General features: G+C 47.6%; 1 protein-coding gene across 3 annotated transcripts in view; it reads left to right on the top strand.

Annotated features, from left to right (window-relative positions):
- Window positions 1-3,337: 3,337 nt before the first annotated feature.
- Window positions 3,338-25,975, top strand: part of PTCH1 (patched 1) — a 67,027-nt gene continuing 44,389 nt past the window's right edge. For 2 of the 3 annotated variants that reach the window (XM_082783084.1, XM_082783083.1), the window contains exons 1-2: window positions 3,338-4,326; window positions 5,393-5,585. In XM_082783084.1, coding sequence (XP_082639210.1) covers window positions 4,129-4,326; window positions 5,393-5,585 — 391 coding nt within the window. In that variant the 5' untranslated portion in view covers window positions 3,338-4,128. Of the gene's footprint in view, window positions 4,327-4,557; window positions 5,024-5,392; window positions 5,586-25,975 lie in introns of those variants that run through there. The other variant, XM_082783085.1, reaches the window with a different exon arrangement.

The raw sequence follows: 25,975 nt of genomic DNA, 5'->3' as shown, positions 1-25,975 counted from the left end.
ACCGGATTAGCAGTATGAAAGAAAGACATACAATGAGCCTGAATTGTTTTACTTCCTTTTCATTTCTCACGCCTATATCTCTAATAAATTTGTTGCTCCAGCAGTGGGTCAAAGAGATCGTGTCGCTCAGCTTTTTTTCTGCGAGACCCGATGGCAGAGATCATGAAAATGAATGCCCTGCCCTCTGCCAAATGCAAGACTTGAGCTATATCGCTACACAGGCTCGGTGTTGTCCGGGCTGGCTAAAAACTGTTCAGTGTAACTTTCCCCCCTGCGTGCGCATTAAAGTCCTGCAAGTGGCAGGGCACCGTGCCAGACGGGAAAAAAAAAAAAAAAAAAAAAAAAAAATCTGTTTTAAAGACGACTTGGGTTTATAAGGCTACAGCCCCTCGCCGGGCAGGACAAGTTCTGCTGCAGCCGGGATGCCCGCCGGGTGTCTCCCGGCGGGGACGGGGCTGCAGCTGCGGCCGCCGCCCTCCGCAGCTCCCGGGGCCCCGGCGGGGCAGCGCGGAGGGCCGGCGGCCGCGGGAGGCGCATCTCCCGCAGCCCTCCGCGGGGAGAAACGCCCGCTCTGCCGGGCCGGCGCTGTAGATCCCTCATTTGCTCCTTTGCGGCGTGCAGAGCGGCTCTCCATTAAAGGAGATCAGGGGTAATTAGCCGCATTATTTTGACAAGCTGGCTTGAGCAGCTCCCTTTGCTTGCCGGGCTGAGGAGGGGGAGCGGGCCGGCTCCGTGCCGCCGCCTCCGTGCCCCTGCGCGGTGGCGGGGCCGGGGGGACACGCGAAGGCAGCTCCCCGCGGGTGGGCTCCGCAGCCCCCCCGTGGGGTGGGGTGAGGGGAAGGGCAGGCCCCGCACCCCGGCGCTGCTGCGGTCCGCAGGTGATGGGCAACCTGCAGAGACGCGTTACAGTAAAGCAGGGTCACGGCGCTGCACACCCTGCCGGGGCTGGTCCCTCGCGTGGCTGCGGGGAGCGTGGAGCTGTGCGGCGTGTGGGGTTGCGGTGAGCACGAAGGTGACCCAAGCAAGAGGCAAAGCCTTGTAAGATGAAGCCACTCTGACCAAAGCCCCGGGATTCTTGCGTGCCAGCCCTGGCGGTCCAGGAGCAGGGGAGACCAGGCGTATTTCAGTCAGATTGCAGGCTGCAGCCCCTCCACCCGCGGGGACACCTTCCCGGGCCTTGGCCACAGGGCAAGTCCGAGATGAGACATCTGCAGGTCCCAGGCGAGCTGCTGAAGGCAGAAGCAGCCCTTGGTGTGGAGGAGCAGTTGCACACAAGGCCCATGCATATCACAGCCAGCAATGCTTACAAATGTAAATAAGGGCAGATTGATTAGGAACAACATTATCGCTGGGAATGTAGCACGCAGGCATCAGCGATGAGGCAAAGTGGGGGCAGCCACTGCTCTGACCACCCAAGTGGAGACTTTTACACTGACACTTCTTCCTTGAGGAAAAAAAAAAAAAAAGGAAAGAAAGAAAGAAAAAACACACACACAGAAACAAGGCCAATTAGATCCCTGCAGTAATTCATCTCTTGTGTATGCTTTAAAAAAAATAAAAAATCCCTCCAGACCACAGGGAGAGAGGGGAGATTAAGATAGCGCTTGTTAAATTTGAGTCCTCAGATTGGGTTCTGGGAGCAGGAGCGAGGACCGGAGGTCACCGGGCTGCTGCGCAGAGCCGAGCAGGCAGGAGGCGGGGGGCAGCCCCGGGGGCTGGAGGTGCTTGCAGGGACGGGGCAGTCCTCCCGGGCTTGGGAGGCTGCTGGGAGGCTGCAGCCAAACGCCTCTCTCTCCCCCGGCCCCTTCCTTCCGCGCCCCCAGCCCCGCTCAGACCTGGTGGCACGTCGGCTCCCAGCGCGATGCACGGCTGAAACTTGAGTTAGAGGCGGCTAACTGCCTGCCTCCTTCCTTCCCTCCCTCCCTTCCTCCTTCCCTCCCTCCCTCCCTCCCTCTCTCTCTCCCTCCCTCCCAGGTGTGGGCTGCAGCCCCCAGCAGAAAGCCTCCTCCAGCCCCGTGGGCTTCCCCCTCCCGCAGCTGCGCGCCCACATGTGCTGCCGGCAGCCCCGCTGAGGGCAGCCCCACGCAGGGCACAGCCCCACGCGGGGCACGGCCCCACGGGGCAGGACGCGCCGCCCGCGGCCACCAGGCGCGGGGGGGAAAGGCCACGGCATCGCCCGGGGCCGGCCGTGTCCCCGCCGGTTTGACCACGGAGGCTCCGCAGGGGCCTTTTTTCTCTTTTTATGCCACTTTTTAAGCCCCCGTCCCCCCGTCCCCAGCGAGCGCGCCGGGGCGCGGAGCCCCTCCGCGGCCGGCGGGGGAGGCGCGCAGCTGTAGCGGCCGCAATTAATGGCTGGTCCTCAATGAGCGGAGACGGCGAGCAGCCGTGCCAAAAAAGTAAACAATCACGTATAGTGCGAGAAGTGTTTAGCGCGGCCAGGCAGCCTGCGCTTCATGGATTTTTACACTAAAAACATATTAAAAGTGGCTTTCCTCAGGTTTCAGTTAAAGAATGAGCCCTAAGTTGAAACAGGCTAGCTACCGCGCGGCTTTAAATCCCTCAAGTGTTAAGTTTTCATTGTGTTTTTCTAACTGGACGGAGTGGTTTTCTTGCATGGAACCGAGTCTCCTCTTTAGTTAAAAAAGAAAGAGAGAGGGAGAAAAATCTGGCACTTTCCACCGCAGTATCCACCACCCTGTCATTATTTCTGCAAGCCTGGGAATTCAGCTCGGACCTCCCAGTATTTGTTGCAGCTTGAGGCCAAGGTGCCTCTAAAAGGATTTTCTTTTAAGGGCTTTAGAAATCGTTTAATGCTACTTTCCCCCCTTTCCCTCTGTTTTTTAAAAGAGAGGGGAAAAAAAATATATATATATATTTATGCGTGTCGATCGCGAGAAAGTTCTGCGGCGTGCATTTGTCTGCAAGCATCCCGGCCGAAAAAAAAAAAAAAGGGGGGGGGGGAGAAGAGAAAAAGAAAAAAAAAAAACTTTCTTGAAAAGAAAACGAAGAAGAAAGGGGGGGGGGAGGCGGTGTGGGGGAGGCATTCCTTAATGGAAGTATTGCATGCAAAGAAGGCTGGATCTCTTTAAGGCTCCCCCTGAAGCTGGAGATGCACACACAAGGGTTGCCTGCCTGGGTGGTCTCTCTACTTTGGTGAGCTGTTGCTAAGCAGCTAATAATAGTCATGTTTGCTGAGTAATTTCTGCCCTCCCCGAGCCAATCGCCTCGCAGAAACCCAAGCCATCTGACAGCCCCAGGGGCGGGCTTTCAGCTCTTTTTTTTTTTCTCCCTCTCCCTCTCTCGCTCTCTCTCCTCTCTTACTCCCCCCCCTCCCACCCCTCCTCCTCTTTATCCAAATGGAGAGAGTCCTTTTTTTCTTCTTCATCTCATCTCTTGAGCCGAGGGGCTGCAGCTCGCCGCTGCCGCGCACACGCCGGGGGAGAGCGCCAGGCAGCCGCCCGCCCGCCGCCGCGGCGGGGCCGAGCGCGGAGCCCCGCCGGCCCCGCGGCCCGCGGGAAGCAGCCCGGCGCTGAGGCAGGATGGTGCAGCGCGGCCGGGCAGCGCAGCAGCAGCAGCAGCAGCAGCCGCCGCGGCCCGCCGCAACGCCGCCGCGCCGCCGCCGCTGAGCGCCGCCGCGGACAGCGGCTCCCCGGAGGGAGGCAGCGGCGGCCGGAGGAGGCGATTTCCACGGGAGCCGAGCACAGCGCGGCGGCGGCGGCAGCCGGGGGGGGCCGGGGGTCGCGCCCGCCCGCCCGCCCCACCTCGCTGGGCGCGGGGAGCGGCCGCCGGCACCTCGGGGTGCGATGTGGCAATGGGAGGCGCGGGGAGCGACTCGGCCGGAGCGGCCGCGGCGGCAGCCGCCGCCCCGCGCCCCGCGTGAGGCGGCCGCGCCGCAGCAGCCCCAGCAGCAGCCGCAGCAGCAGCAGCCGGAGCCGCAGCCGCGGCAGCCCCCGCAGCAGCAGCAGCAGCAGCCCGCGGCCCGCAGCGCCGCCAGCCCCCTGCGCCCCCGCCGCGCCCCGCGGCCCCCGCCGCGCCCCGCGGGCCACCGCCGCGCCCCCGGCCCCCCGGGCCTCGCCGCGGCAGCGCCAGCGGCAGCTCCCCCGTCCCGCCGGCGGCGGCGGCGGCAACATGGCCTCGGCCGCTAACGCCTCGGAGCCGGAGACCAGCAGCAGCGCGGGCGGCGGCGGCCACCCCGGCCGGGCGGCGAGGAGCGGCGGCAGGCGGCGGAGGAGCGGAGGCAGCCGGCGCGCCGCGGCGCCCGACCGGGAGTATCTGCAGCGGCCGAGCTACTGCGATGCGGCGTTCGCCCTGGAGCAGATCGCAAAGGTGCTTCCCCTCCTCTCCCTCTCTTTTTTTTTTTTTTTTTTTTTTAATTCCTCCCCCCGGAGCGCCGCGCGAGCGCCAGCGCTGCCTTTTTTTTTTCGTTCTTTTTTTTTTTTTCTTTTTTTTTCGGCGGGGGAGGGGGTGGCGTGCTTTCCCGCGGGGGTGGAAGGAGGAGATGGAAACCCAACAGCCACCAATAAAATGCTGGGAAAAAAGAGAGGGACGTCTGTGACTCTGTTCGTGCGGGAGAGAGTGCCCTCCTTCCCTTCCTGCCTCCCCGCCCGTGCCTGCTCCTGCGGCGAGCGGGGCTCTCGGGGCGCTTCCTCTCCTCCTCCCCGTCCCCTCGCAGCGCCCCGAGCACCGGGACGGGACGGGGGGGGAGCGAGCGAGCGGCCGCTTTCTTGGCAGAAGCCGTGCTTTTGTCAAGCGCACGCAACGCCGGGGCTGCCCCCGGAGGAGGGGGGTCCCGGGGCGGGGGCAGCGCGCAGCGCCTTCCTCCCCCCGCGGCCGGCAGGGGAGGCAGAGCCGCGAGCACATCGCCACCCCCCGCCGGCCGGGGGGCTGCCGGCTCGGGCCGGGCGGGGATGGAGCCGGCCGCCGGCCCCTGCCGGCCCCCAAAAGACGCCGGGAGCGAGCAGCCGCGGGAGGCTGCCCGGCCGCGGGGAGCGCCGCGTTTGCAGGGAGCGGATCTGCGGGCTGTGTAAGGAGGGGAACGGGGGGCAGAGAGGAGAAGAGGGGGAGGGAAAAAAAATAAAAAGGGAGAGATCCATGTGGCTGCCCTCTGCCGCTCACAGGCGCTGCCGTGACTTACAGATGGCCGCTCGCACGGCGCTGTGGGAACGAGCTGCTGGCCGCGCAGCGCTGCTCACCGCGTGGGTGCTGCCTCCAGCAGCCGGCCGGGCTGTGTGGAGGGGGTGTGGGGGGCCGGCTGCCTGCTCCCGGCCGGCCCGGCCGCCTCAGTCCCGGCGGGGGGGGGGGGGCTCCCTGCTGGGCCCGGGGGAGGGCGGCTCGGGTGGCGAGCGGTGCCGGTGTGGCCCCGGTACCGACTGACCTCCTTCTTGCCTTGCAGGGGAGAGCGACCGGGAGGAAGGCGCCGCTGTGGCTGCGAGCCAAGTTTCAGAGACTGCTCTTTAGACTGGGCTGCTACATTCAGAGGAACTGCGGCAAGTTCCTGGTGGTCGGCCTCCTCATTTTCGGGGCCTTCGCTGTCGGATTACGGGCCGCCAACCTCGAGACCAACGTGGAGGAGCTGTGGGTGGAAGGTAAGGCGCCGGGGCGCCGGCGGACACCGGCCCTGACGCGGACACCGGCCCTGACGCGTGCCCGCCGGTGCCGGGGGCCGGCCGCCGGTTGGCGCGGCCGTTGGGCGGGCGGTTGGCGGGGCGGCACAACCGCCGCTCGGCGGTACCACTTCGCCGCCCGCGGCGGGGGGGGGGACGGGGACGGGGATGGTGTCGGTGTCGGACGGGAGGCGAAGCGCAGAGCCGGGGGAGCGGCTGATCCGCGCGGCGGGTTGCGGGGCTCGGCGCCGTGCGGGAGGGCGGCGGGAGGAGGAGGAGGAGGAGGATGAGGAGGAAGGAGGAGGAAGGGGGCGCCCCTCCGCCATCTTGGGAGTGCGCACGCCCGCGGGGCGGGGAGGGGAGAGGAGGGGAGGGGAGGGGAGGGGGGTGGTGTGGGGGGGAAGGGGGCGGGCGGGCTGTGTGTGGTCCCTGCTGCTGGACGGCTTTCAGCGGCGGGGGGGGGGGAGCGCTCGTCGCGGGGCGGAAAATAAATAATAATAATAATAAAATAAATAAATAAATAAAAAGCGGCAGGGCTGCGGGAGCACGGCTCTGCCTTGCGGGGGGTGGCTGCGGCCGCCCTGTGACGGTCCCCGGGTGCTGCGCCCCTCAGTCAGCAGCGCAGACCGTTGGAAAGAAACGGCTCCTCTTAACGTTTTTTTTTTTTTTTTTTTTTGCCTGGCCGCGCTGCTGCTCGCTGTGTCAGGCCGGAATGCTGGGTGCAGGCGGGTTCCCCTTGCTCTCCCGTCACGGCTCCGCTGCCAGGACGGGTGATCCCCTCCTACCGCCACCTGCTTTTCCGATCAGCCTCACGCCGCGAGACCGCGCGCTGACCGAGCCCGTGTGGCTGGCCCAGCAGCGAAAAATCCAGCTGTCAAGGGGGAAAAAACGCGTTTTTGCGGAATAGCCACTCGGTGCGGTTACTGCCCTGACCTCTTCTGCTGGCGTTGCGGCTCCTTGGGGTGCGTGGGGAGGTCCTGAGCGCAAAACCTCGCTGAAATTGGTCTCTCAGGCTTTTATGGCCAAGGTGGATGCATGAGGCAGCTGGTTGTACAGAGCTGACCCGTGCGATTTGAGATTGCTTTCCATGTTAGAATTAAACAAGGCGAATATTAAAACTTGGTTTAAATTGAGAAAATTTAAAAACCCTTGTGTGTCTGGGTTGCGCAAAATGGCTAGTTAATCACATTGAAATAAAATATTCTGGTTTTAATTTAAATTAACTCACAGTCTTCATGTTCTAGTGCAACGTGACACAAAAAAAAAAAAGCATGCTAAATTGTGGAGACTGTACCTTTCTGGTCATGAACAAGGGTGTTATACAAATACAGCAATAATGAACAGCAATTGCGTGTTTCTGTGGCTAAACTGCAGGCAGAAGTACAGGGCGAGCATTTGAAATGGAAGAGGTACAGAGAGAGGTGGTGTCTGAAGTGGTGTTCTTCCTAGGCAGGAGTGGAAAGCGGTGACCAAACTCACTTTGCTGAGCTAGGGATACCCGGTCCTCCCTCCTGAGCTTGTAGTTAAAGTACGCTCTGTGGAAGTTGTTATACTAAGGGGCCCAGTAGATCAAGCTTTCTTTTAATAGAAGCAGCGTCTGAATTGCACTGTTTATTAAAATAACAGTCTTCTTTTTGCCTTTACCTTTTGTTTACCAAGAATTTGAATGAACTGGGCAACGTTGGCCAAATATGGTAGATTACTCGAAATATGTTTCGAGTCACAGTTGCAATAAAATGAGTTTTGATTTGCTACTGAAGCTTTTTACAGTTATTACTGCTGAATAAATTGGCAGTATTTACACAAAGAGACTGGTTTTATATGGTGCATTTCTGAATACCATGGAGCGTGGAACATAACACAGCGCTGAAGTTTGCTAGAAGTAAACGGCTGCTTTAAAACTATAACACAATTAATTAAAAATAGTGAAGTGAAGTTTGAATGAGTTTTAAGACCATCCACATTCCAAGATAAATGCTTAGTAGTCTGGGCCTGAAGCTATTATGGCTGAAATATTTACATAAGAAGTTCAGAAACCCACCTGGTAGGCAAACTTTCAAAGAGAGAAAAAGCAAAACAGATCTCCAAAACATCATTCTTTCAATTTTCTTGTAGTAGGCTCTCTCTTTCAGAATTTGTGCCAACACTCCTGGCCTCCTGATACCAAAGTGGCTTTCCTCTCAAATTGTTTCTTGGCACTACGTGTTGCAGAGTAGCATTTCTTTTTTTTTTTTTTCTATTTTTATTTTTAAAAACCCAGCCCTGCTCTGGCTGCTGTTCAGAGCACTTCAGTTCCTGCTGCATGCCCCGCAGTGTGCTCCCAGTCTGTGCTCCCGTCTTGCGGTCTGTCTCGCTGGCACCCTTGAGGGGGCCACACACGTGGCTCTCCCCGGCCCGTCAGCAGGTCTGTCATCCCTGCACGCACACCTTCCTGTTGTAGGGTGCTCACTGTAGTTTCTTGCACAAACAAATCCCAGACTGGCATTTTAATGTTATCCACAGCCCTTAGGCTTTAGTTGAACTGCTATGTGTGGGTGTCCGTGTACACTGGGGTTGCAGAGACTGTTTAGCATCTTTATACATCATACACCCTTGAGAGAACAAAAAGGGCTTTGCATTGATTTCCTCTGTGACTGAATTTTGTTGGACACAGACGAGGTTTTAGAAACATCCATTCATAACTAGGAAGTGCTCTGGATGGAAAAGAAATCATGCCCATAACTGGTTATGTTTTCTGCTGCCACTCTAATAGGCACTCTAAGACCCTGGCCTGTGAACAGCAGTCACACATGTAAATTTACAGCCTCTCCTCCTGAAAGAAGGTAGTTTTGTGGCTCCAGAGAAGATTCTGCTAAGCGGAGCTTGAAATTTGACTACTGCAGTGCCTTGAATGGCATTAATTGGAGCAGCTCGTAAGGGGAGAGATGCTCTCGTGTTGTTCCTTGATACTTCATTTCATGTTGCCATTGTCTTGGGATTTTTTTTCCTCGCCTTTTTTTCATGCCTTTTTCTTCTCTAAGAGGTCAAAGATCACAGTGGTCTTTCTTTACTCTCTTGCTTTCTGAAGTTTTTGTGCTATCTGTAGCTCAGTTGAACTCTTCCCTCTGCGAGTAGTTTTCTGTATTGGTAGTCCTCTTTGCACAGCTAACCAAGGTCTAACACACAGAGCCCCTTCGTTACAGCAGCTGGAAGCAAGAGGGTGCGTGATACAAGCAGGGATAGGACGACCTGCAGGGAAGAGAAAATGCCTCAGTAGTCACAAAGAAAGATCAGTGTTGGTACTTGGAACAAAGCGTTCTCTCATTGTGAGTGAATTAGCGCTAAGTGTGTACAACAAACTGTAAGCGAAGATTTGAGTGATGTGTAGTATTATTTTCTTTTGCTCTTAAGGGGCAGAAACCAAGTGACTCTACTGTCGTACTTGCGGCTAACCCATCTTAAAATACATTAATTCACCCATGCAACACAAGAGTGAGGTGAAGAAGAGGAAAGCATGTGAGTGATGCAGGAATCAGTATTATTTCCGTAGCTTCTCAGTTTGCTTAACCCAGCAAGATCAAGTGCAGGTGGAGAGGGAAGTTATTCTTAAGTTCTGCCTAAGGCATCAGTTAACTTTACAATAGTATTCTTTGGAGAAACAAACAAAAAAAAAAAGAACAGTAGAGGAACAGATCCTTGTGAATTTGTTGTTTTAAGGAGACAAATTTATGTGAGCGGTCCGGAGTAACATGTTTGGTTTCAATACAGTTAGCAGGAATTGACCCAGTCAGTTGTAATTCAGTTCTTCCTCAAAGACTCGCGCTTGTTCGCAGCAGCAGAGTGCTAAGTACTGTTTGAGGCACGCCACCACAACACTTACTTCTGGGGCAGGATTTCGGTGGGCTGCGAGGCAGTGTGGGGAGTCGTGTCCCGTTGCATCACCAAGCCCAGCAGTTTCCTGCAACACTTGCTGGTCTCTGAATTCTGCCTCGCACCGTGTTGTGTGCCTCAGAGTGCGTAAGGGTTCATTGAAGGGTGCTTATCTGGAAAGTTTCCAAGCCTGCTGTTTTGTTTGTTTGAATCGATTGAGATTTACTGTGTGGTTTCTCAAACGTGAACGTGCCAGCGGTGTTCCCACGTGAGGGCTGTAGAACCATCACCTATAGGCCGCATGCTGTGTTTGAAGTTTGCTGATCGAAATGGGGTTGTATTTCAATCCATGCTTCTGTTTTGAAGGTCAACATCAAATCCTAGTATTTAGGCTTTACATGATGTTTGTGGGTGAAAACATCAGGACAATGGGTATTATGTTTCTGTGGAGTGAGCCCCCCTCTGTTTTCTTATGCTTACATGTTAATAAAAGGCATTTTAAGGTTTTAGTGATGTGGTTGTATGATCGTTGTCCTTTAAGGGCCTGCTGTTGAAATCAGAGTCACTCGGGCTCTCAGTCAGCGTTCATCTTGACAGGTGTCCACATCACTCGCTGCTCAGGGTTGGTGCTCCCTGCTGAAAGGCTCCTGCATCCAAAGCAAAAACAAACCAGTTTCGGTGTTTAAACTCCCGTAAGAGTTTCAGTGAAGGTATTGCCAGTGACCATCTGGGGTCATTCAGAAGGCGAAGGGCAAAACCCTGAGCTCAGCGAATGCAGTGGCAGAAGGCAGAATAACCTGCGCGTGGCCAGGCCTCTGCCCGGTGCTGGTAGGAAGCTGCAGCAGGCTGACAGGGCCCCTGCTGTGGGAAGGGCAAGAGGAGGGCCTTCTTCTGGGGAGCTCACACCCACCTAGGCTGTAACCACAGGGTAGCCTGGGTCCCTCTGCCTTTCAGACTTCAGAGGCGTTTAATTTACTCAAGGCTCCAGAAAACTAATCGTCATCATTATTTCCAAACCTAACATGCTGTGGCTGATGTGCGTGCCAGAATGCGCCCTGTAGATCCTTGTCTGGGAGGGTCTGTGCTCTCCTCTGTTGCAATGTCTGTTTGAACTGCTGCCTCGCTTGCACCATTCCTCGCTTCCTCTCTCCTGAGCTCTGCGTGACGTCCCGCACCCCGCGGATTTTGCTGGTTGTGAACGGGGCGCAAGGGCATTTCGGTAGTTGTGGAGAGCCTGGTGATTTCCATGCAGAAATGCTGGGGCGAAGCAGAATAGTTGAAATCCACATTGCCTTCTTGTTGGCCCCCATGCTGCTGCTGCAGAGCTGGAACAGGGGCAGTATAGGTAAGCAGTAGGCTGGCTCAGCCGTCGGGCTGTCTGCTGCTCTAGTTGAGGTGCTCTGTGGAGGCGTAGGACAGAACAGAACAGAAAAGTTCGATTAAAAGGGACCTACAGAGATCTTTGAGTCCAATGGCCTGACCACTTCAGGGCTAACCAAAAGTTACAGCATGTCATTGAGGACATTGACCAGGTGGCTTCTGAAATCTGGCAGGCACGGGGTGTTGACCACCATGCTAGGAAGCCTGTTCCAGTGTCTGACCACCCTCACAGGAGAGAAGTTTTTCCTAATGTCCAGTCTGAACATCCCCTGGGGTATTGGTATGGGTGAGCGGTTTGCTGGTTTGCTACCACTTCCTGTTACCCGTTAAATGGACTTTTTTTTTTTTTTTTTTTTTTTTTTTTTGTTAGAGAATGGGCCTTCTTTCTTCATTATTCCTCAGCAGACACTGGGTTCAGGCAAGAGTGAACTCTAAAAGCCATGGGTACTCGAACTCGCTTTCAACAGAAAATGCATTAAGGAAAACTGCCTCCTTACCCCGAATCCATCTATTTTCATGATTTAATATTTCCGTGGGAAGAGGTGGTCAAAGCCCTGTTATTAAATAGTATTTGTGGTATATTACTCCCCAGAAAGTAGTAATACTACATAGTGTATGCACGTTCTTGACCGCACAACAAATTTAAAGGCTATTACACGCAAGTGGATATTTCAGTTACACATAACTGTTAGGAGGCTCCAAAATATGACAGCTTCCAGATGTATGAACCGACTGATCCCTTTGTTTAGATTATGCACCACAGCTGATGCCTAGATTAGTGCTGGCTGGACAAAGCTATGGGAGATTTGTCTGGTTTCCACAATGCCATGTTTATATTTCATTTGGATTTCTCCTTCAAAGCTGACCTCCCTGTGACCTGTTGGAGCTGTGTCCACTAGAATGCAAGTTTTAATGTGTCTGCAACAGCTTTCCTTTTGGTGTCTAATGGAACATGTTCTTCTTTTGACACTCATGGGCATTTATGCACTACCCCTTTTAACTTAACAGTGAATTATGCACTTCAGCCTATGAGCATCCAGGTAAAACTCTGCTTGTAAAGTTTTCTGCCCCACGGTTAGCTTTTCAAGAATATTCTGATTGGTTAAAGTAGTGTTTGGATTATAGACCTTGTGGGACTGTTCCTTGTCAGGCATTTTCTCCTGTCTGTAGAATAAATTTCAGTCTTCAAGTCTTTGCACAGTGTTGTTTCTCTCTACAGATGATGGTGTGGATGTGCATGCATCTAGCTGCTCTTTTTGGAGTTCAGCAGGAACTGGAATTACAGAATTTTACTCAAAAGTTAATTCTTCTTTGTGGCTACCGTACAATTAGATATATTTTCCTCGGTCATCCTTATTTATCTTCAGTATGCCTTTGGTTCCCCTCATCACTCTGTGTCTGCTGCATTGTATGCAGGAGGTCTTTCCCTGTTTGTATTTGTTAGTAACTGTACCTGGGAAAACTTGAAGAAACCAGTAAAATCCCTCAATGGCTGAATGACTGTTTTGCAGTAAGATGTGTCAAGAGTTCAGAACGATACAGCTACAGAACTTGCGTTGTGTAAAACCACCACATACTTGCAGAAACTGGATGAGTTTCTACTGTTGATGATTTACTGGGGGAGCAGATTCCTGAGGTGGTGCCTCACAACAGAAAACTCGGCACTTTGAAGTATCATTTCTGCACTTCTGTGCATAATGGCCATTTCATTTCCATGTCCAGGGATCAAGAATAGAAAAGTGTTCTGCTCCTGTTCTACGTGATCTGTGCTGTTTTATTATCTACTTACAGTGTGCTAAATATGATTTATTAGTACTAGATACGATAGGCTATGTTGATTTGGAATAATCTTGGCTCATGGTTCATTGCACTAGAAATAGATGGAGTGGAACTGCAAAGAATAATTTTTAATTCAGAAGATAAAATATTTTTTTTAATTCTTTCTGTTTCCTCTCTAAACTTATTTTTTTTTCTTTGTCAGGAATGTTTAATATCCATACATACAATTTACGTGCTGTTGTTTTTCTCTGTTATTTTCATTCAGCATCACCTCAGCTGCCATAAACATCCTGAATTTGGCAAAAGTATGTTTTCTAAAGGAAAAAGTCCTTTACAGAAACTGCTGATCATATATACATTTTGATGTATGGAGAATTCTAATTTCGGTTTTTAGAATGCATGTCTTGGCTTTAACTTCTGCTTGGTTTTGTGAAAACTTAGTTATTGCAGTCCTTGAGCAAAATATATAAGAGGTAAGGGAATGAGTAGAACCATAACCTGACTCTTTCTGCAAAGGTGCTGCTCCTTTAGAGAATTGTACTGAACTTAATTTCAGCTTTAAATACACAAGTAATCGTTGTATATTTGAAACATGTGTATATTGCTCATGAGCAAGAAAAAGCTGGTATTTTTAAGGCATATGTGCAGTGTTGTACATGCGTATACCTGAAGCTGGAACTGAGCCCTTAAACCGTAATACAGTCTTCATTTACTAACAGTAAGACAAATTAAAAGAAACAGTCTTCTCTTGTTTACCTGTCTGATGCATTTCTGCTTTTCAGTCAGTAACCAAAAGCTAAGTGCAACAAACTAGAAATGAGCACTGTTAAGTCAAGTTGGATGATTTTTTTTTCCCCCTTAAATCATTGCTTAAGGGCTTCTGGCCCCTAGCTCAGGAATCCTGCCCAAAAATGCCAGATGTATTACACAGTCAAGTATTGCAATGTAAATAGTGTTCTGTGCCATGAGAGCAGGGTGGTCCTTCTCCTAGTTAAAAAAAAAAAAAAAAAAAAAGAGAGAGAGAAAGAAAAGAAAGGGGGAAAAATCCACATGCTCTGAAATAAGCACAGTAGTCGTAGTGTTATTTGTGTTTTTGGCTGCACAGCCAGTATTTTGGAGCTGAAAGAGCACTGATAAATTAGTACTTTGGACTGGCAGATAATAATAACTGAAATTGAGATACTAGAAAGCAAGATGTGGCTTGGCTGAGGCTGCTTAATTTAGTCAAACAGGCATGTAATAAGTGAAATATTAAAGCAAAAGCCATTGCTGACAGGCAAAACTCTTTACCATGTTGTGAAGAGCAGTCTTTTGCACATGGAAGGAAAGCAGACAAAGGATGGGAAGTAGGGAAGGCAGAGGCATGGGGTTGTTCTTGACCTCATGCTGTGTAATGGAAAGACTGGGTGTGTTGCTGCACCTTTTGAGTATAAACATTGCGGAACTCTTCTTGTCTTTAATTCAATATCCTTTGCTGTGTATTAACAATAAAGATCCTTCCAGTGTCCTTATCTTCTTTAGATGCAATAGTGCATATAGGAGGTTTATTTTTACGTTTTTCCTTTTTTTTTTTTTTTTCATGTGCACGTTATTTCATAACACTGAAAACACAGTTGAAAGGAGATTCCACAAATCTGACCTGAAAGGAAATTGCCAAGGGTGATGCAGTAATCAGATTTACGTTTGGGTTATCTGACAAATCTGTTGAGTTGCCATAGCTTCCTTGGGTGTGTGCAGAGAGGAAAGGGGTTATAGGACCTTATTTTTGTGATAAATTGTATTTAAATAGCTGTAGGAATGTAATCCTAATGGAGATCTCTGTGTAATCTGTTCAGCAAAATACCCAGTAGAAAAGTGAGCTTCAAGATCTCATTTAAACCTCTCCCTTCCCACTGACACTATGATAACATAAAAAACCCTCTACCCATTGCAACTTAATTTTTTTCCTTGTAAGTTCCCTTTCCTGTAATGGTAAGAAATTATACATGTACTTAACTGATGCAAGGAAGTGTTTACTTTTACCAGGAGAGCGTTTCTCCTGCATTTGTCTTGTTTGTTTCTCCACATGGGCCTGATTCTGATTTCATTTACGCCACTCTTATTCTACTGGCTTTTTCAAAGGGAAGCTATTCCCCATACTCAGAAAAGAAGCCTTTGCTGTTTAGCATCTGATGCTGTGTAAGTGGCAGATGGAGAATATGATATTCTAGTGAAAATTATTAAGATCAAGAAACAAAACTAAAACATGTTTAGTATGACTTCCAATTGTAGATAAAAGCTAGCAACTTGAGAGAATTGTGATTAGGAGTAAACATCTATTAACTGCTCTTTCTGGAGATTTGGGGAAATAGGATGACCTTTTTATTCTTTTTTTCTTTTTTCTTTTTTTTTTTCCTTTTTTTTTTTTTTTTTTAAATAGGCTACAGTTTCACATGGCTTGCAATAGAAATCTTTCTCCCTTTTTGTTTCCCACACCAATTGATTTATCATTTTGCTTGCAAGCAGACTTAGAATGTTAGGGCAGGAACACACTCACTTTTTTCTCGTAACTTTTTTGTTGCGGACCGAAACCAGTTGACTTGAATAAATTTTTCTGTGGTCTGAATGAAGCCAGCAACGTGGAAAAATCTTGCCATTCAGAGCCGTCTGAATGTACATTTCAGCCACACAGTAAGCTGTATTGGTAGGCAGTGGACTGCTAAATACAACCATTTTTCGCAGCAGAGAGTTAGACAGGTGATTAGCATAATTAGCACAGAGTAGGCTATACATATGGTAATGTTAAGTGTGTAAATGCCAGCTGCGGTGTAAAATTTATGTCAGGGGTCGACAGGGCTGTGCGAAAGTATTGTGTTACAGCTGCAGGTCAAAGCCTCCATTGCTTTACCCCCTTTTCTCTTGTTGGTGAATGCGCTAAACAGAAGAGAAAGACAGACAGAAATATAACAGATAAGGCTTTGATTGAACAGCCTGGTTCTGTGCGAGAGGGGCTGCTCCTTTAAAAAAAAAAAAAAAAAACCCTACACACACATGCAAAACAAAAGTGCCCCTCTTTCACTATAGATTTTATTTTGCATCGTGCAGGCTACAAATGTGTTGCTGTCTTTGAGCGATGTCATTATGATGGGGGGAGGGGACCCTTTCGGGGGGAGGTAAGAGGTTGGTAATTATGCTTTAAGGAGCAAAAACAAACAAAAAACTTTAATTCGGCTTCTCCTTTCTGCATTCCAACCCACAATTTTCTTTTTTTATTTTTATTTTTTTTTAATGTCTCTGTTACTTACTGCACTTCGGGGGCTAGGAATTAAATAGTCCTGAAGGTGACAGCATTATATGTAATAAAATCTCAACAGCGCAACAATCTTCAAGCTGCATGACTGGTTTTAGAGTAAGTGCCAGAAGTTCCTCTGTGGTTTAGTGTGTGGGTTGCTACACTTATTCCCCAGGTTCCTCCCACCTCCTAAACCACTAAATTCTTTATAAATTAAAAATGACTAATACAGGTTTCTTGTTTTAAAGGAACACAGCGTTGAAGTGTACACATCTGATGGGGAAATCTGTAAATCTCTTTGTTGCTGTAAACTGTTCATTCATATATTTCACATTTGCAATTTTTTTTTCTTTTGTATTTTTTGTAGCCGGCTATAAGGAGTGGTGGTGTTGACAGAATATAGTTCACACCACACTGACCTTGTGATGAAACTTCCTCACAGCCGCAGGGGGTCCTTATGAATCAACCCCTAATCCAGCTAATCCTGATCGCAACAAAATCATGAAAGTGGCTCCCAGTGATGTGTGTTTCCCTGCACAGATGCAGAGAGAAGGAGCAGCACTGGAAATAAATCAGCCCAGCGCGATGCTCCTCCGAGGCCGGGGCATCCATTGTGCCGGGCCCCACAAGGCCTCTGCTGGCAGCCCACGGACACGGGGCCTCAGTGCTTTCTGGGGAGCCCAGGGGTGCTCTCAGGCTTTCTGGGGAGCCCAGAGGTGCTCTCAGCTTGGCCAAAGCGGGGCAGGAGGTGGCAGGGGCTGAGTGATCTGCGAGGCACACGCTGCCAGCACCGGCACTGTCCGCAGGCGGGTTGCAGGGGGTCTCAACTCAAGGCACAGGGCTCGGCCTCATGGAAAACGTGCATCACATCCCTCACTACTGAGGCAGCGGGGGCATTTCTCCTCCTTTTTGCAGAGTTTTGGGTCGTTTTGCTTTTAAAGGGAGCGCAGACCATTCAGTCGGAAAGCAGGCTTGGTGATGACACAGAGTTCTCTGAACCACCAGGCTAGCCAGAAGTATAAAATCAGGATTGCTCTGTGTAACGTGGTTTCGTTCGTTTGTTTAACTTTCTTTCCCAGTCCTTTCTGTTTTAGAATGAACTTGGCCATATGGTCGCGCTCTCAGTGTATCTGACAGGAATCTCTGATTGCATCCTGCACAAAATCAAATGTGCACTTTACTGCGTGGCGTGAATAGCAGGCAAGCTATGAAAAATGGGCCTCTTGACAGATGCAGCACTGTCGTGGGAGCTGGTGGCCAGCAAGAAATATCGAGATGGGGGGAGCCGTGACAGGCAGCAGGTTCGGTGCTGGGGGGAGTGCTGACCTGACCTGATTGTGTCCAACAGTGAGAGCAGTTCTGCTTCAGTGCAGAGCCATTCAGAAGGAAGCTGCTTAGGCAACAACAGATGGTACAGCAAGCAGCTGGTAGGGAATACTTGAAAGAAACTGTACCCTGTTTCATAACATGTTCATTCCTTTCATTTTTCTATATGTTAGCTCTGCTGTCTCCTAAAAGCACTGTTTAGGGCATGGTATCTCCTGAAAGGTTCTGGATGAAGAGTTTTTTTTTTACTGTTTTCTGCTCCTTTAAAAAAAAAAAAGTGCATTCGAATTGTGTGCTACTCCATGTACAGATGAAATTTGTGCTATCCCAGGAGTGCAGATGAAAAGACTTCAAAATGCTGCTTTTAACCACACAGGAAAACAATTACATATTTGAGGAAAAGGCACTGAGAGGTTAAATGAAAAGTTGGGCCTAGAGGAAAGCTGACTGCTGTGGAACAACACAGCAAATTGTTTTTAACATATTACCCAGCAGAAGTCCGTATTTAAGTTAAAGTAACTTAAAACAGTTCTATTCAGCTGTTCTAAAGTCCTTAGGTTTAGATCTTGAAGCCCCATACATGCCCTTCACAGCAGAACTGCTGGAATCTTGGTCCCTTTCTGTATGTTTTGGGATTATGGCCTGTTATTAAGCATGCACAAGTGTTTGCTTTCAATTAATGAAAAGTAAAAAATTAAAATAAAATAAAAATAAGAACATCAGTTCTGCTCACCAATAGGTGTGAACTGCTACAGACCCATAAACTGTTAGAGTTGCAACAGTCTGTATTAGCCATCTACCCTATCTGTAGACTGTCTCCCTGATTTCTAGGGAATAGTAGAGTCCTTTATTCCTTTGGTACCTCACCAAGAAAATTCAATAGTTGGGTTTCTCCACCAAAACCTGTGGCTCAGCTCTGACCCGAAGGGACCACATCTTTGGAAGAAAGGGTAGTTCTCTCTCCGTATCCATTCATTCCTCAGCCTCTTTGTTGAGATGGTCAACAAGGATACCAATTGTGACGGTGGTTTTCTATAATATGGACACCTGCCCATTAGGAAATGGACGGAGACCACCAACTCATTTCACATAAGCTAGCAAACAGCTGTCAGATGGTAAACAACTTGTGGTCACTATTGTTCCTGGCTGGATTAGAACCAGTGACCCAGAGGTGAACAGCTCATATCCTGTTACCAAGGACATGTGTCACAGCTCAGTAAGCAGCTACTGCGTTTTATGTTTAATTGGAAAGTTTGAATTACATCTACCAGTTTTGCCTGTTTTGTGTATTCTTGTATGTTTCAAAGCTTCTTGTATTTTTTTTCCCCAGCTTGTACTGTTCAACTTGTCAGTTTAGGGCTTTATTTATTTATTTCACTTTCCAGTTTCTCAAGACATGAGGCCAGAAATACATCAAAAAACACATATTCTTTTTTTAGTGATCTGTGTATTGTACCTAGTCAGTAATAACATTTTTTTTTCTGCCCATGGGTGATACAGATGCATACATGTAAAAGCAGCTTTTATTTGATTTTCAGAAAGAAAAGGTTTTAGCTTCTAAAATTGCAGGGAAAGTTTCCCACTGCAATCTGAGGCAGCTGTTGTTGGGCTGTCTTCCTGAGCCTGCAGACAGCTTTGTGTCCTTGTCACTGCTCTAAACTTTGTCAAACTGTGACAGAATGAAAAGTCATCTTTGATGTGTGTTTTTATTTTTGCTATTCATAGTCATGTCAGCATTAATGAAATTTGTAACAGCAACACTGGAGTCCTCCCCAGCATGTGTGAGAAGTAACTTAACTCATATCGTATGATGGCTTGGGAAATAAAAAGCAGCCTTTTGAAGTGTTTTGGTGGCTTTCATAATTTTTTTTTTAATATATATTTGTAAGCCATAGCCTTTTTTTTTTTTTTTTTTTTTTAAAGTAATAACAGAGAGCCTAGAATTATCTAACTCACATCCTGACAGAAATGTTTGAGATGGCCATATTGCTTCTAGATTTTACCTGAAGCCAGCAGTGCCAAAAGAGATGGAAGCTGGTTAAATCTTCATATTGAGGTGTGATGATGTCCTCTTGTTGGACATCAGCATGGGAGGGGAGGGAGAAGTGTAGATGGTTTGCGTGGACTTTGGGAAGGGAAATGGGAGAGTGCAGGCTGCCTCAACTTGGGCAGGCAAAACTGTTGCCATTCCCTGTGAGCTATACAAATGCACGTATATGTATTCAGTGGAGTAAATGCTCTGCAAGAAAGCCTAGATGCAGCAGGGGGTTTCTGACTGTCTGTAGTGTAGTGCTAGCATAGATCATGTTTAATTACAGGATAAAGATTATCATTTTTCATTGAGCTGTTGAACAGACCATTGAATGACCATGTAATCTCTTTAAGGCATTGACTGCTTACCACTATGCAAGCACGTCATTCCTCATGGTTGTGTTTTTTTTTCCTTTTTTTTTTTTTTTTTTTTTGATAGCTCAGTTTCAGGTACTTCCTTAACTTTTGCATTACTTGCACTCTCTCTTTTTATTTACATTATTAAAGAAATGAACAGAAAAAAAGAAATCAGTGCAGGTAACCAAAACATTTAATGATGTAATCCTGATGGATTGACAAGATCCATCCTTAGCATCTTTAGAATATTACATACATCAAATACATGATGTAATGTCTTACAGTTGGTAGTTAATAAATTAACCACCATTGACCCCGTAAATCAACAACAGTTCTGACTTAACAAGTAGACAGCCTTTTAAACATTTCAAGAAGTGAACTTGCCAAATGTCCCATTTCTTATATTGAATAAACTTCAGTTTCAATGAAAACTGAATTCCGGTACCTTTGTCCTTTGCCAGCCAGGCCTAGAGGAACTTAATTCTGAAGAAGGTGCTTCCTTGCAGGCTCTTCTGTCAGGAAAAATCAGGATGCTAACTAATACAGCCTGTGTGCAGAAAAACTGTATTCTGTAGCTGACAAAGAGCGTGATGAGCGAGCAGCACGCACAAGCTCAAACATCCAGGAGAACACAAAGACAGGCTCCCTTGAGAGCAACAGGAAGCTTTAAATCAAAAGGCCATTATTTTTCTGTGTCCAATAAGAGGCAGGGTAATCTTCATACCAGAGAACTCCAGTCTTATATCTCAATTTCTCTTTAGGAGGTTTCAGTCCTGTGCAATTTTCGTTGGGTAGTGCCTTCTGTGACGTGTGACAGGTATGAGTACTTCTAATCCTGGTACACGACTCAGACAGGGGGCTGAGGCTGTGGTGGGCTGGCTCTTCTGCCCACCGTTGTAATGGACTGTAACCCCTTTTCCATCAGCAGTTTTGAGTAACACCCCTATACACACGTAATAGGGACAGCATATAAGAGCAGTGCAAAGAGAGGAAGAGGAGCAGAGGGAAGACAGTGCTGCTGGAGGTGCTGTGGGGTACCCATCAAGCAGCCCCTCCAGGAGGCTGTCGTGGAGACAGGGTGAGCACCGAAGGTGCAAGGCACCTGCAGCTCTCTTCTTGTCCTCCTGTTTCTTCTTCTGCTGCTGCTCTTGTCTTTCTCTGTCCTTTGGGTTGGTTGGTTGAGTCTCAGGTGACCACACTGGGATATAATTGTTGGTCTTTGCTTTTATATGATTACCGAGTCGTGAAGGGTTATTATTTTTTGGTTCAGTCTTGTCGTGGCGGTAAAAAATAGCACAAATGGCAGATGTTGCCTGCATTGGGTAATGTTTAGGCAGTAATGTCGACATTGTAAGGGAAAAATCCCTTAAAGGGAAACCCCTAAGTATCTGATCTATTAAAAATAGGGCCTGTGTCTTTTGGGACCTTTTCAGATCTTCTCATTCATGCAATGAAACCATTGTGCTCGTGCCTATTAGAGGTATGGCTCAGTGCCTTGAGTTGTCGCTGTCAGAAGTTTGGACAGGAATGCTGTCATGGCACATGTTTACAATCCTGGAAAAATGTGCTCACATGTAAACACCTTAAGGCCCATAGTCTTCACGCAGGAGGTTCTCCAGAAAATTTTACACCACTCAGGCATGTTAAACTTGTCAAGGAAAAACTTAAGCCCTCAAATCAGTAGACATTTCTGGAAGTCTTGGTTACCCAAAGTCCACCGCTCTGCAATGGTAGGCAAATGCTTTTATCCCAAGTGTTTGGCTCTCAGAAATGTTCTTTTTTAGAGAGAGCTTGCTCTCTGCTGAGGTAGTTGTAGCACAATCGTGCAAGCAAGGTAGCTATTGAATGGTTAATACAGGTAGCATTGGTGTCTGGAAAAAAAAAAAAAGAACAAAACCTCAGGCTATATGTTGCAATTCCAGTAACTTGGAATGGAACATTGTAAGATAGTCTGGAATAGAAACATTTCATGCCTTTTGAACAAATGGGCAGTAAATTAGCAAGCAGTGGTTTCTGGCTATCGCTCATCGCCTGATTTGAGATCAGTCTCTTAGTGGAGCAGAGGTCAGATTTGCTCCTGAAACTGCTCAGTATGGAAGGGACTGCAATTCCCAGCAGCAGATCCCGTAGCTCTTTTATAGGCATGTTAATGTAATACCACGTACATTTTGAATGCTAACCATGGGGAAGATGTAGGTAATACCGTGACATGCACAGTAGAAATGAATACATCAGCTGAAGTACTCAGTCACTTCAAAATGGTTAGTCAGTGGAAATCTATCAGCAATTGTGCTGATGAAAACAAACACGGTTTCGCTCTTGTGTTGCCTGAAGGTGCATTGGTATTGTGCAAATGTATACGATGGGGAAGGAGTTTTAGTTTCCTGCATGCTTGTCACTTCAGATGCACCAGGGCATTTCAGTTTGATGACGGAGACCCTGGGACTGTGCCCCAAGTGCTCAGTAAGGCGATACAGGGCCTTCCACCGGTGGCTCGAGGGTTGTGGCCTGCCTCGAGTTAAGGGTGACTAAAACTGGTCTCCACCTGACAGCTGCTCATTGCTGCTGGGGGAGGGAGAGACGGTGGTCCCCATGCAGCTCTTAGTGGCCCACTGACAACTTCTGCTCTCCTCAGGCCCTTCAGAAGGGCCAAGGATGTAGTGCCTCCGTGTAAGCCCGTGGGGAGGTTGAGGAGGAGCAGTGGCGTGCTCAGCGGTACAGGACGCAGACTGGCTGAAACCAGCTCTGCCATGCATGAAGAGCCAGGAGGGATGTAGTGTTGGTGGGGGCAAAGGGGAAACATTTCCTCTTCTCCAAAAAAGCCACTCGGGCTTCTCGCAAGAACCAATATTTTGCAAAGAAAATGCTGGCAGCAAAGAAGTCCTATCTTGAACACCTTCAAACACATATTTGAGCATTAGAAACCCAATACGTTAACAGAGGTATGGTGCCAGCACACTGATGTTATTATTTTTTATTAATACTTTTTTTTTTTTTAATTTTCTTGTTAGCTAAATTTTACAGAAGGCAAGGTATCTCATTTCCAGCAGACAGACACCCAGAATCTGTTGACAGCACTTGAAGGATAGTGTACAAACTGCTGCCTTGTATTACCATTAGCCATGCGACCACGTACCGATCTGCTATTTAAACCAGTCTTATGGCTTGCAGGCATTTGTGCCACCGACTCAGCTGTCAAGGCACAAAATTATAAGAAATCATGTAAGAAAGGACTCCAAATCCATCAAGTGGTGTTTCATCTATCAAAAAAGGAGAAAAATATATGGATTTTGTCACCAGAATGTTAAAGGGAAACAGTTCAGTCTGTCTTCAATATGGAATAAAATGAGAAGCATTTTTATTCAATGTCATATACACATTTGAACTCTGTAGCGTTTTGAGTGTTGCTGTCACCAAATATAAGAAAATAGGGTCCATAAAGGAAAACCACAAAAGACCACCGTATTAATCATTGGTTGTTTTTTCCATTACATCATTTGTCCCATAGCGTGGAAATTGTATGATGAATGTAATATGCTTTTTTTTTTTTTCTTATGAGTATAAGGAATGAGTTTCTGTGGAGTGTGCAAATGGTGAGCATAGTTTTGCATAATTTCACTACACAATGAGGCTAGAGGCTTTAGGTGCATTTCAGTGATGTTTTTAGCAGTTTCTTGCTTAGATTTTGGCACCAACTGTGGATTCTAAAAAAGCAAGTAGAGTGAACAACAACAAAATGTTCATTCTTGTTCTGCTGATTGTGGAGGCTTAAGACCTCTGGGTATGGAAGCCTCCGGAGATCTTTGCAAATTTTCTGTTAAAATAAATGAAATCACAACTGGTAGAAGCATACTGTGTTTTGTTTGTTTGTTGTCTTCTTGTGCTTTATTTCTTCTGATACATTGCAAGGCCACTGATGTGATCCACTTGCTTTTGGTCTAGTCCCTGTGTTTTCATGTAGTCAGTCTTTGGCAGTCAGAATTTTCCTCTGCTGTTTAATTTCATAATTTCTTCGTATATGAGTGTTATGTTGTATAAAGTAACCATGTTTGCCTGTGGATTTATCTTTACTCTATTTGGCAGACCAAATGTATGTAATGGACCCGTTAAAAAAAAACAATTAAATGATGTAATGCCTTAAGAAGAATGCTCAGCAGATCTATTGTTAAGTTCTGGAATATGTGCCCCTGTTCCTGGATGGTTTTGCTATTCCTGTTTTGAATAAAAAAGGGGGGAAAAACAGCTTCTGTTCTGATGACTGACTTCTGTGATGCAGTTTTGATTAGCTAAATCTGCCTTATTCAGTGAAGTTAATGTGGTTTGACAGGAGCTTGATTAGGAAGCAATCATTTCTGTTGATAGTAAACAGTTGGTCACTTTCAGCAGAGATAGGAATGCCGTCCTTTGTCTTGAATGACGCGTGATTTGTTGGTTTAAGTCCTAGCTAAATTCAAAAGTTAAGTCTGAGCGGAATGGGAGAGAATATAGTACCAGAAGTAGATGTTTATGGTAGACTCCACAGTCCTCATAAAACTGGGGCTTTATTGTCGTGGCTGGCATAGAGACACAAAAGAAGGAGAAAGACATTTTGTCTTCTGAAGTGCTTGCAGCGTAAAGGGCCGCAAAAGAAAGCTCTGGTTCCAGGACACATAGGTTAGGATAACTGTGGTCCTCTACCCCCTCCCCTGTATTTCTTTAAGACAGAGCAGGTTTTATTAGCATACCATAGAGTACTGCCCAGAAGGACAGCAGTGGACATGAACTGGTGGACATGAATTAGGCTGATGAGTGAAAGTACTGAAATGCAATAAATAAGCCATTCACACACACAAAAAAAATATAATGAATATGATACAGGGGTGTGCAAACTAACTTCCAGTGTGGAGTGATTGTTTAGTTACGGAGGGTGCTACTTGACTGGAATTTGCATTTAGCTATAGTTTCTGTGCATATACACAGTCAAACATTTGAGGCAAAGTCTTAAGTGTTTCAGTCTTTTATTCTTGATATAAATTAGCACATTTATTTATTTACCAGACGTATGCAGTAGTAAAAGGGATGCTAAGAAGTTATAAAGGGAATCTAGGTGGGGGAGTTGTACTTTGCTTTTCATTTTTCTCTTACTGCGAGCTGGCCATTGTTAGTGGGTGTGAAGGAGATAATGCCACATGTGACAGGCTGAGAAAATGGAGCTTGTTGGTGAAATACTTATTTTTTCAAAGAATTCTTGATCTAGAGATTAAGTGATGCCTCATGCCAAAACGACAATACAGTTTAACTGTTGAGGGTCTGATTCTGACAGCTTTATCCTTGCAGGGGCCCAGCTTCTTGCCTGGTGGTCCTCTTAGCCCTGAGGGCATTTTATGGGTGGGTTGAGGGCCCAGCTGATATGTCACTGGCTTGTTCAGACTTGAGAATGTCATCTCCCACCCTGCCAACAGGTTGCAGATTCGTCTTCCATTATATGGCCTAGGAAGAGATAGATGTGCATGTCTAATTTCTGTTCACACTATTGCAGAGCTAAATTTTGGCAGTAATTCAGATCACCAGTGCCAAGGTGACTGGGACTGAAAAAAATGTAACAAATTAGAGCAGGTCTGTAGCTTGGACTTCGCAGAGCAATAAAGGTAATAAATTGTAAGAGATGGAAACAACATGTTGGTGGTATTCTCGTCCTCCTCATCTGGATGTGGTCTTGATTCAGCTAGTTGGCTGAATTAATTGACCCTTCCTCCCACGTGCACTTGTTAGAGAGACTACAGGGGAGGTTATATGAAGTATATGAACTGGAGCTGAATACTATTCTGTAAGTGGGAAGATAATTTTCCATTCTTACGTAACATTTTTGGCAAGGCAAATTGAATATGGCTCCCTCTAGAGCCTGTCTACTTTGTGGTTTCCCTCTGCCTTTTCCTTTGTTCTTTCTTTTTTTTTTTTTTTTTTTTTTTTTTTTTTTTTTTTTTTTTTAAATCATGCTTTGGTATGGAGCACACTGTTCAGCTCATCTGGATTTAGAAACAGATGTTGTGTACTAATTACCTCCTGCATCACAGCATGCTATGCAGGTACCAAACTACTAGGGCAAATAGACAATAGACAGTCCTTTCTGCTACATTCAAAAGTGCATCTCTTTATGTGAACTTTTTTTTTTATTATTATTTTATTTTTTGTTTAAGACTGAGAGAAGTATGCGGGTTCACTTACTTTTTCCCTCTTCCATTTTTTTTTTAGTTGAAGAGAAATGTTCTCCTTCTGCCGTTGCCAAATTATTTAGGAGAAGAGTGTAAATTAAAGCCATTTATCTTGAAATGTGCTATTGGAGCAGACTGTTTACACAAGTGTAAGAAATTGTAACATAGGAGTATTTGGTCTGGTCTGC

The sequence above is a fragment of the Aythya marila genome (genome assembly GCF_965140915.1).
Source record: "Aythya marila genome assembly, chromosome: Z".
Classification (NCBI taxonomy): domain Eukaryota; kingdom Metazoa; phylum Chordata; class Aves; order Anseriformes; family Anatidae; genus Aythya; species Aythya marila.
Note: the sequence above shows the minus strand (reverse complement) of the source record. Positions and strands in the feature narration are given on the sequence as shown.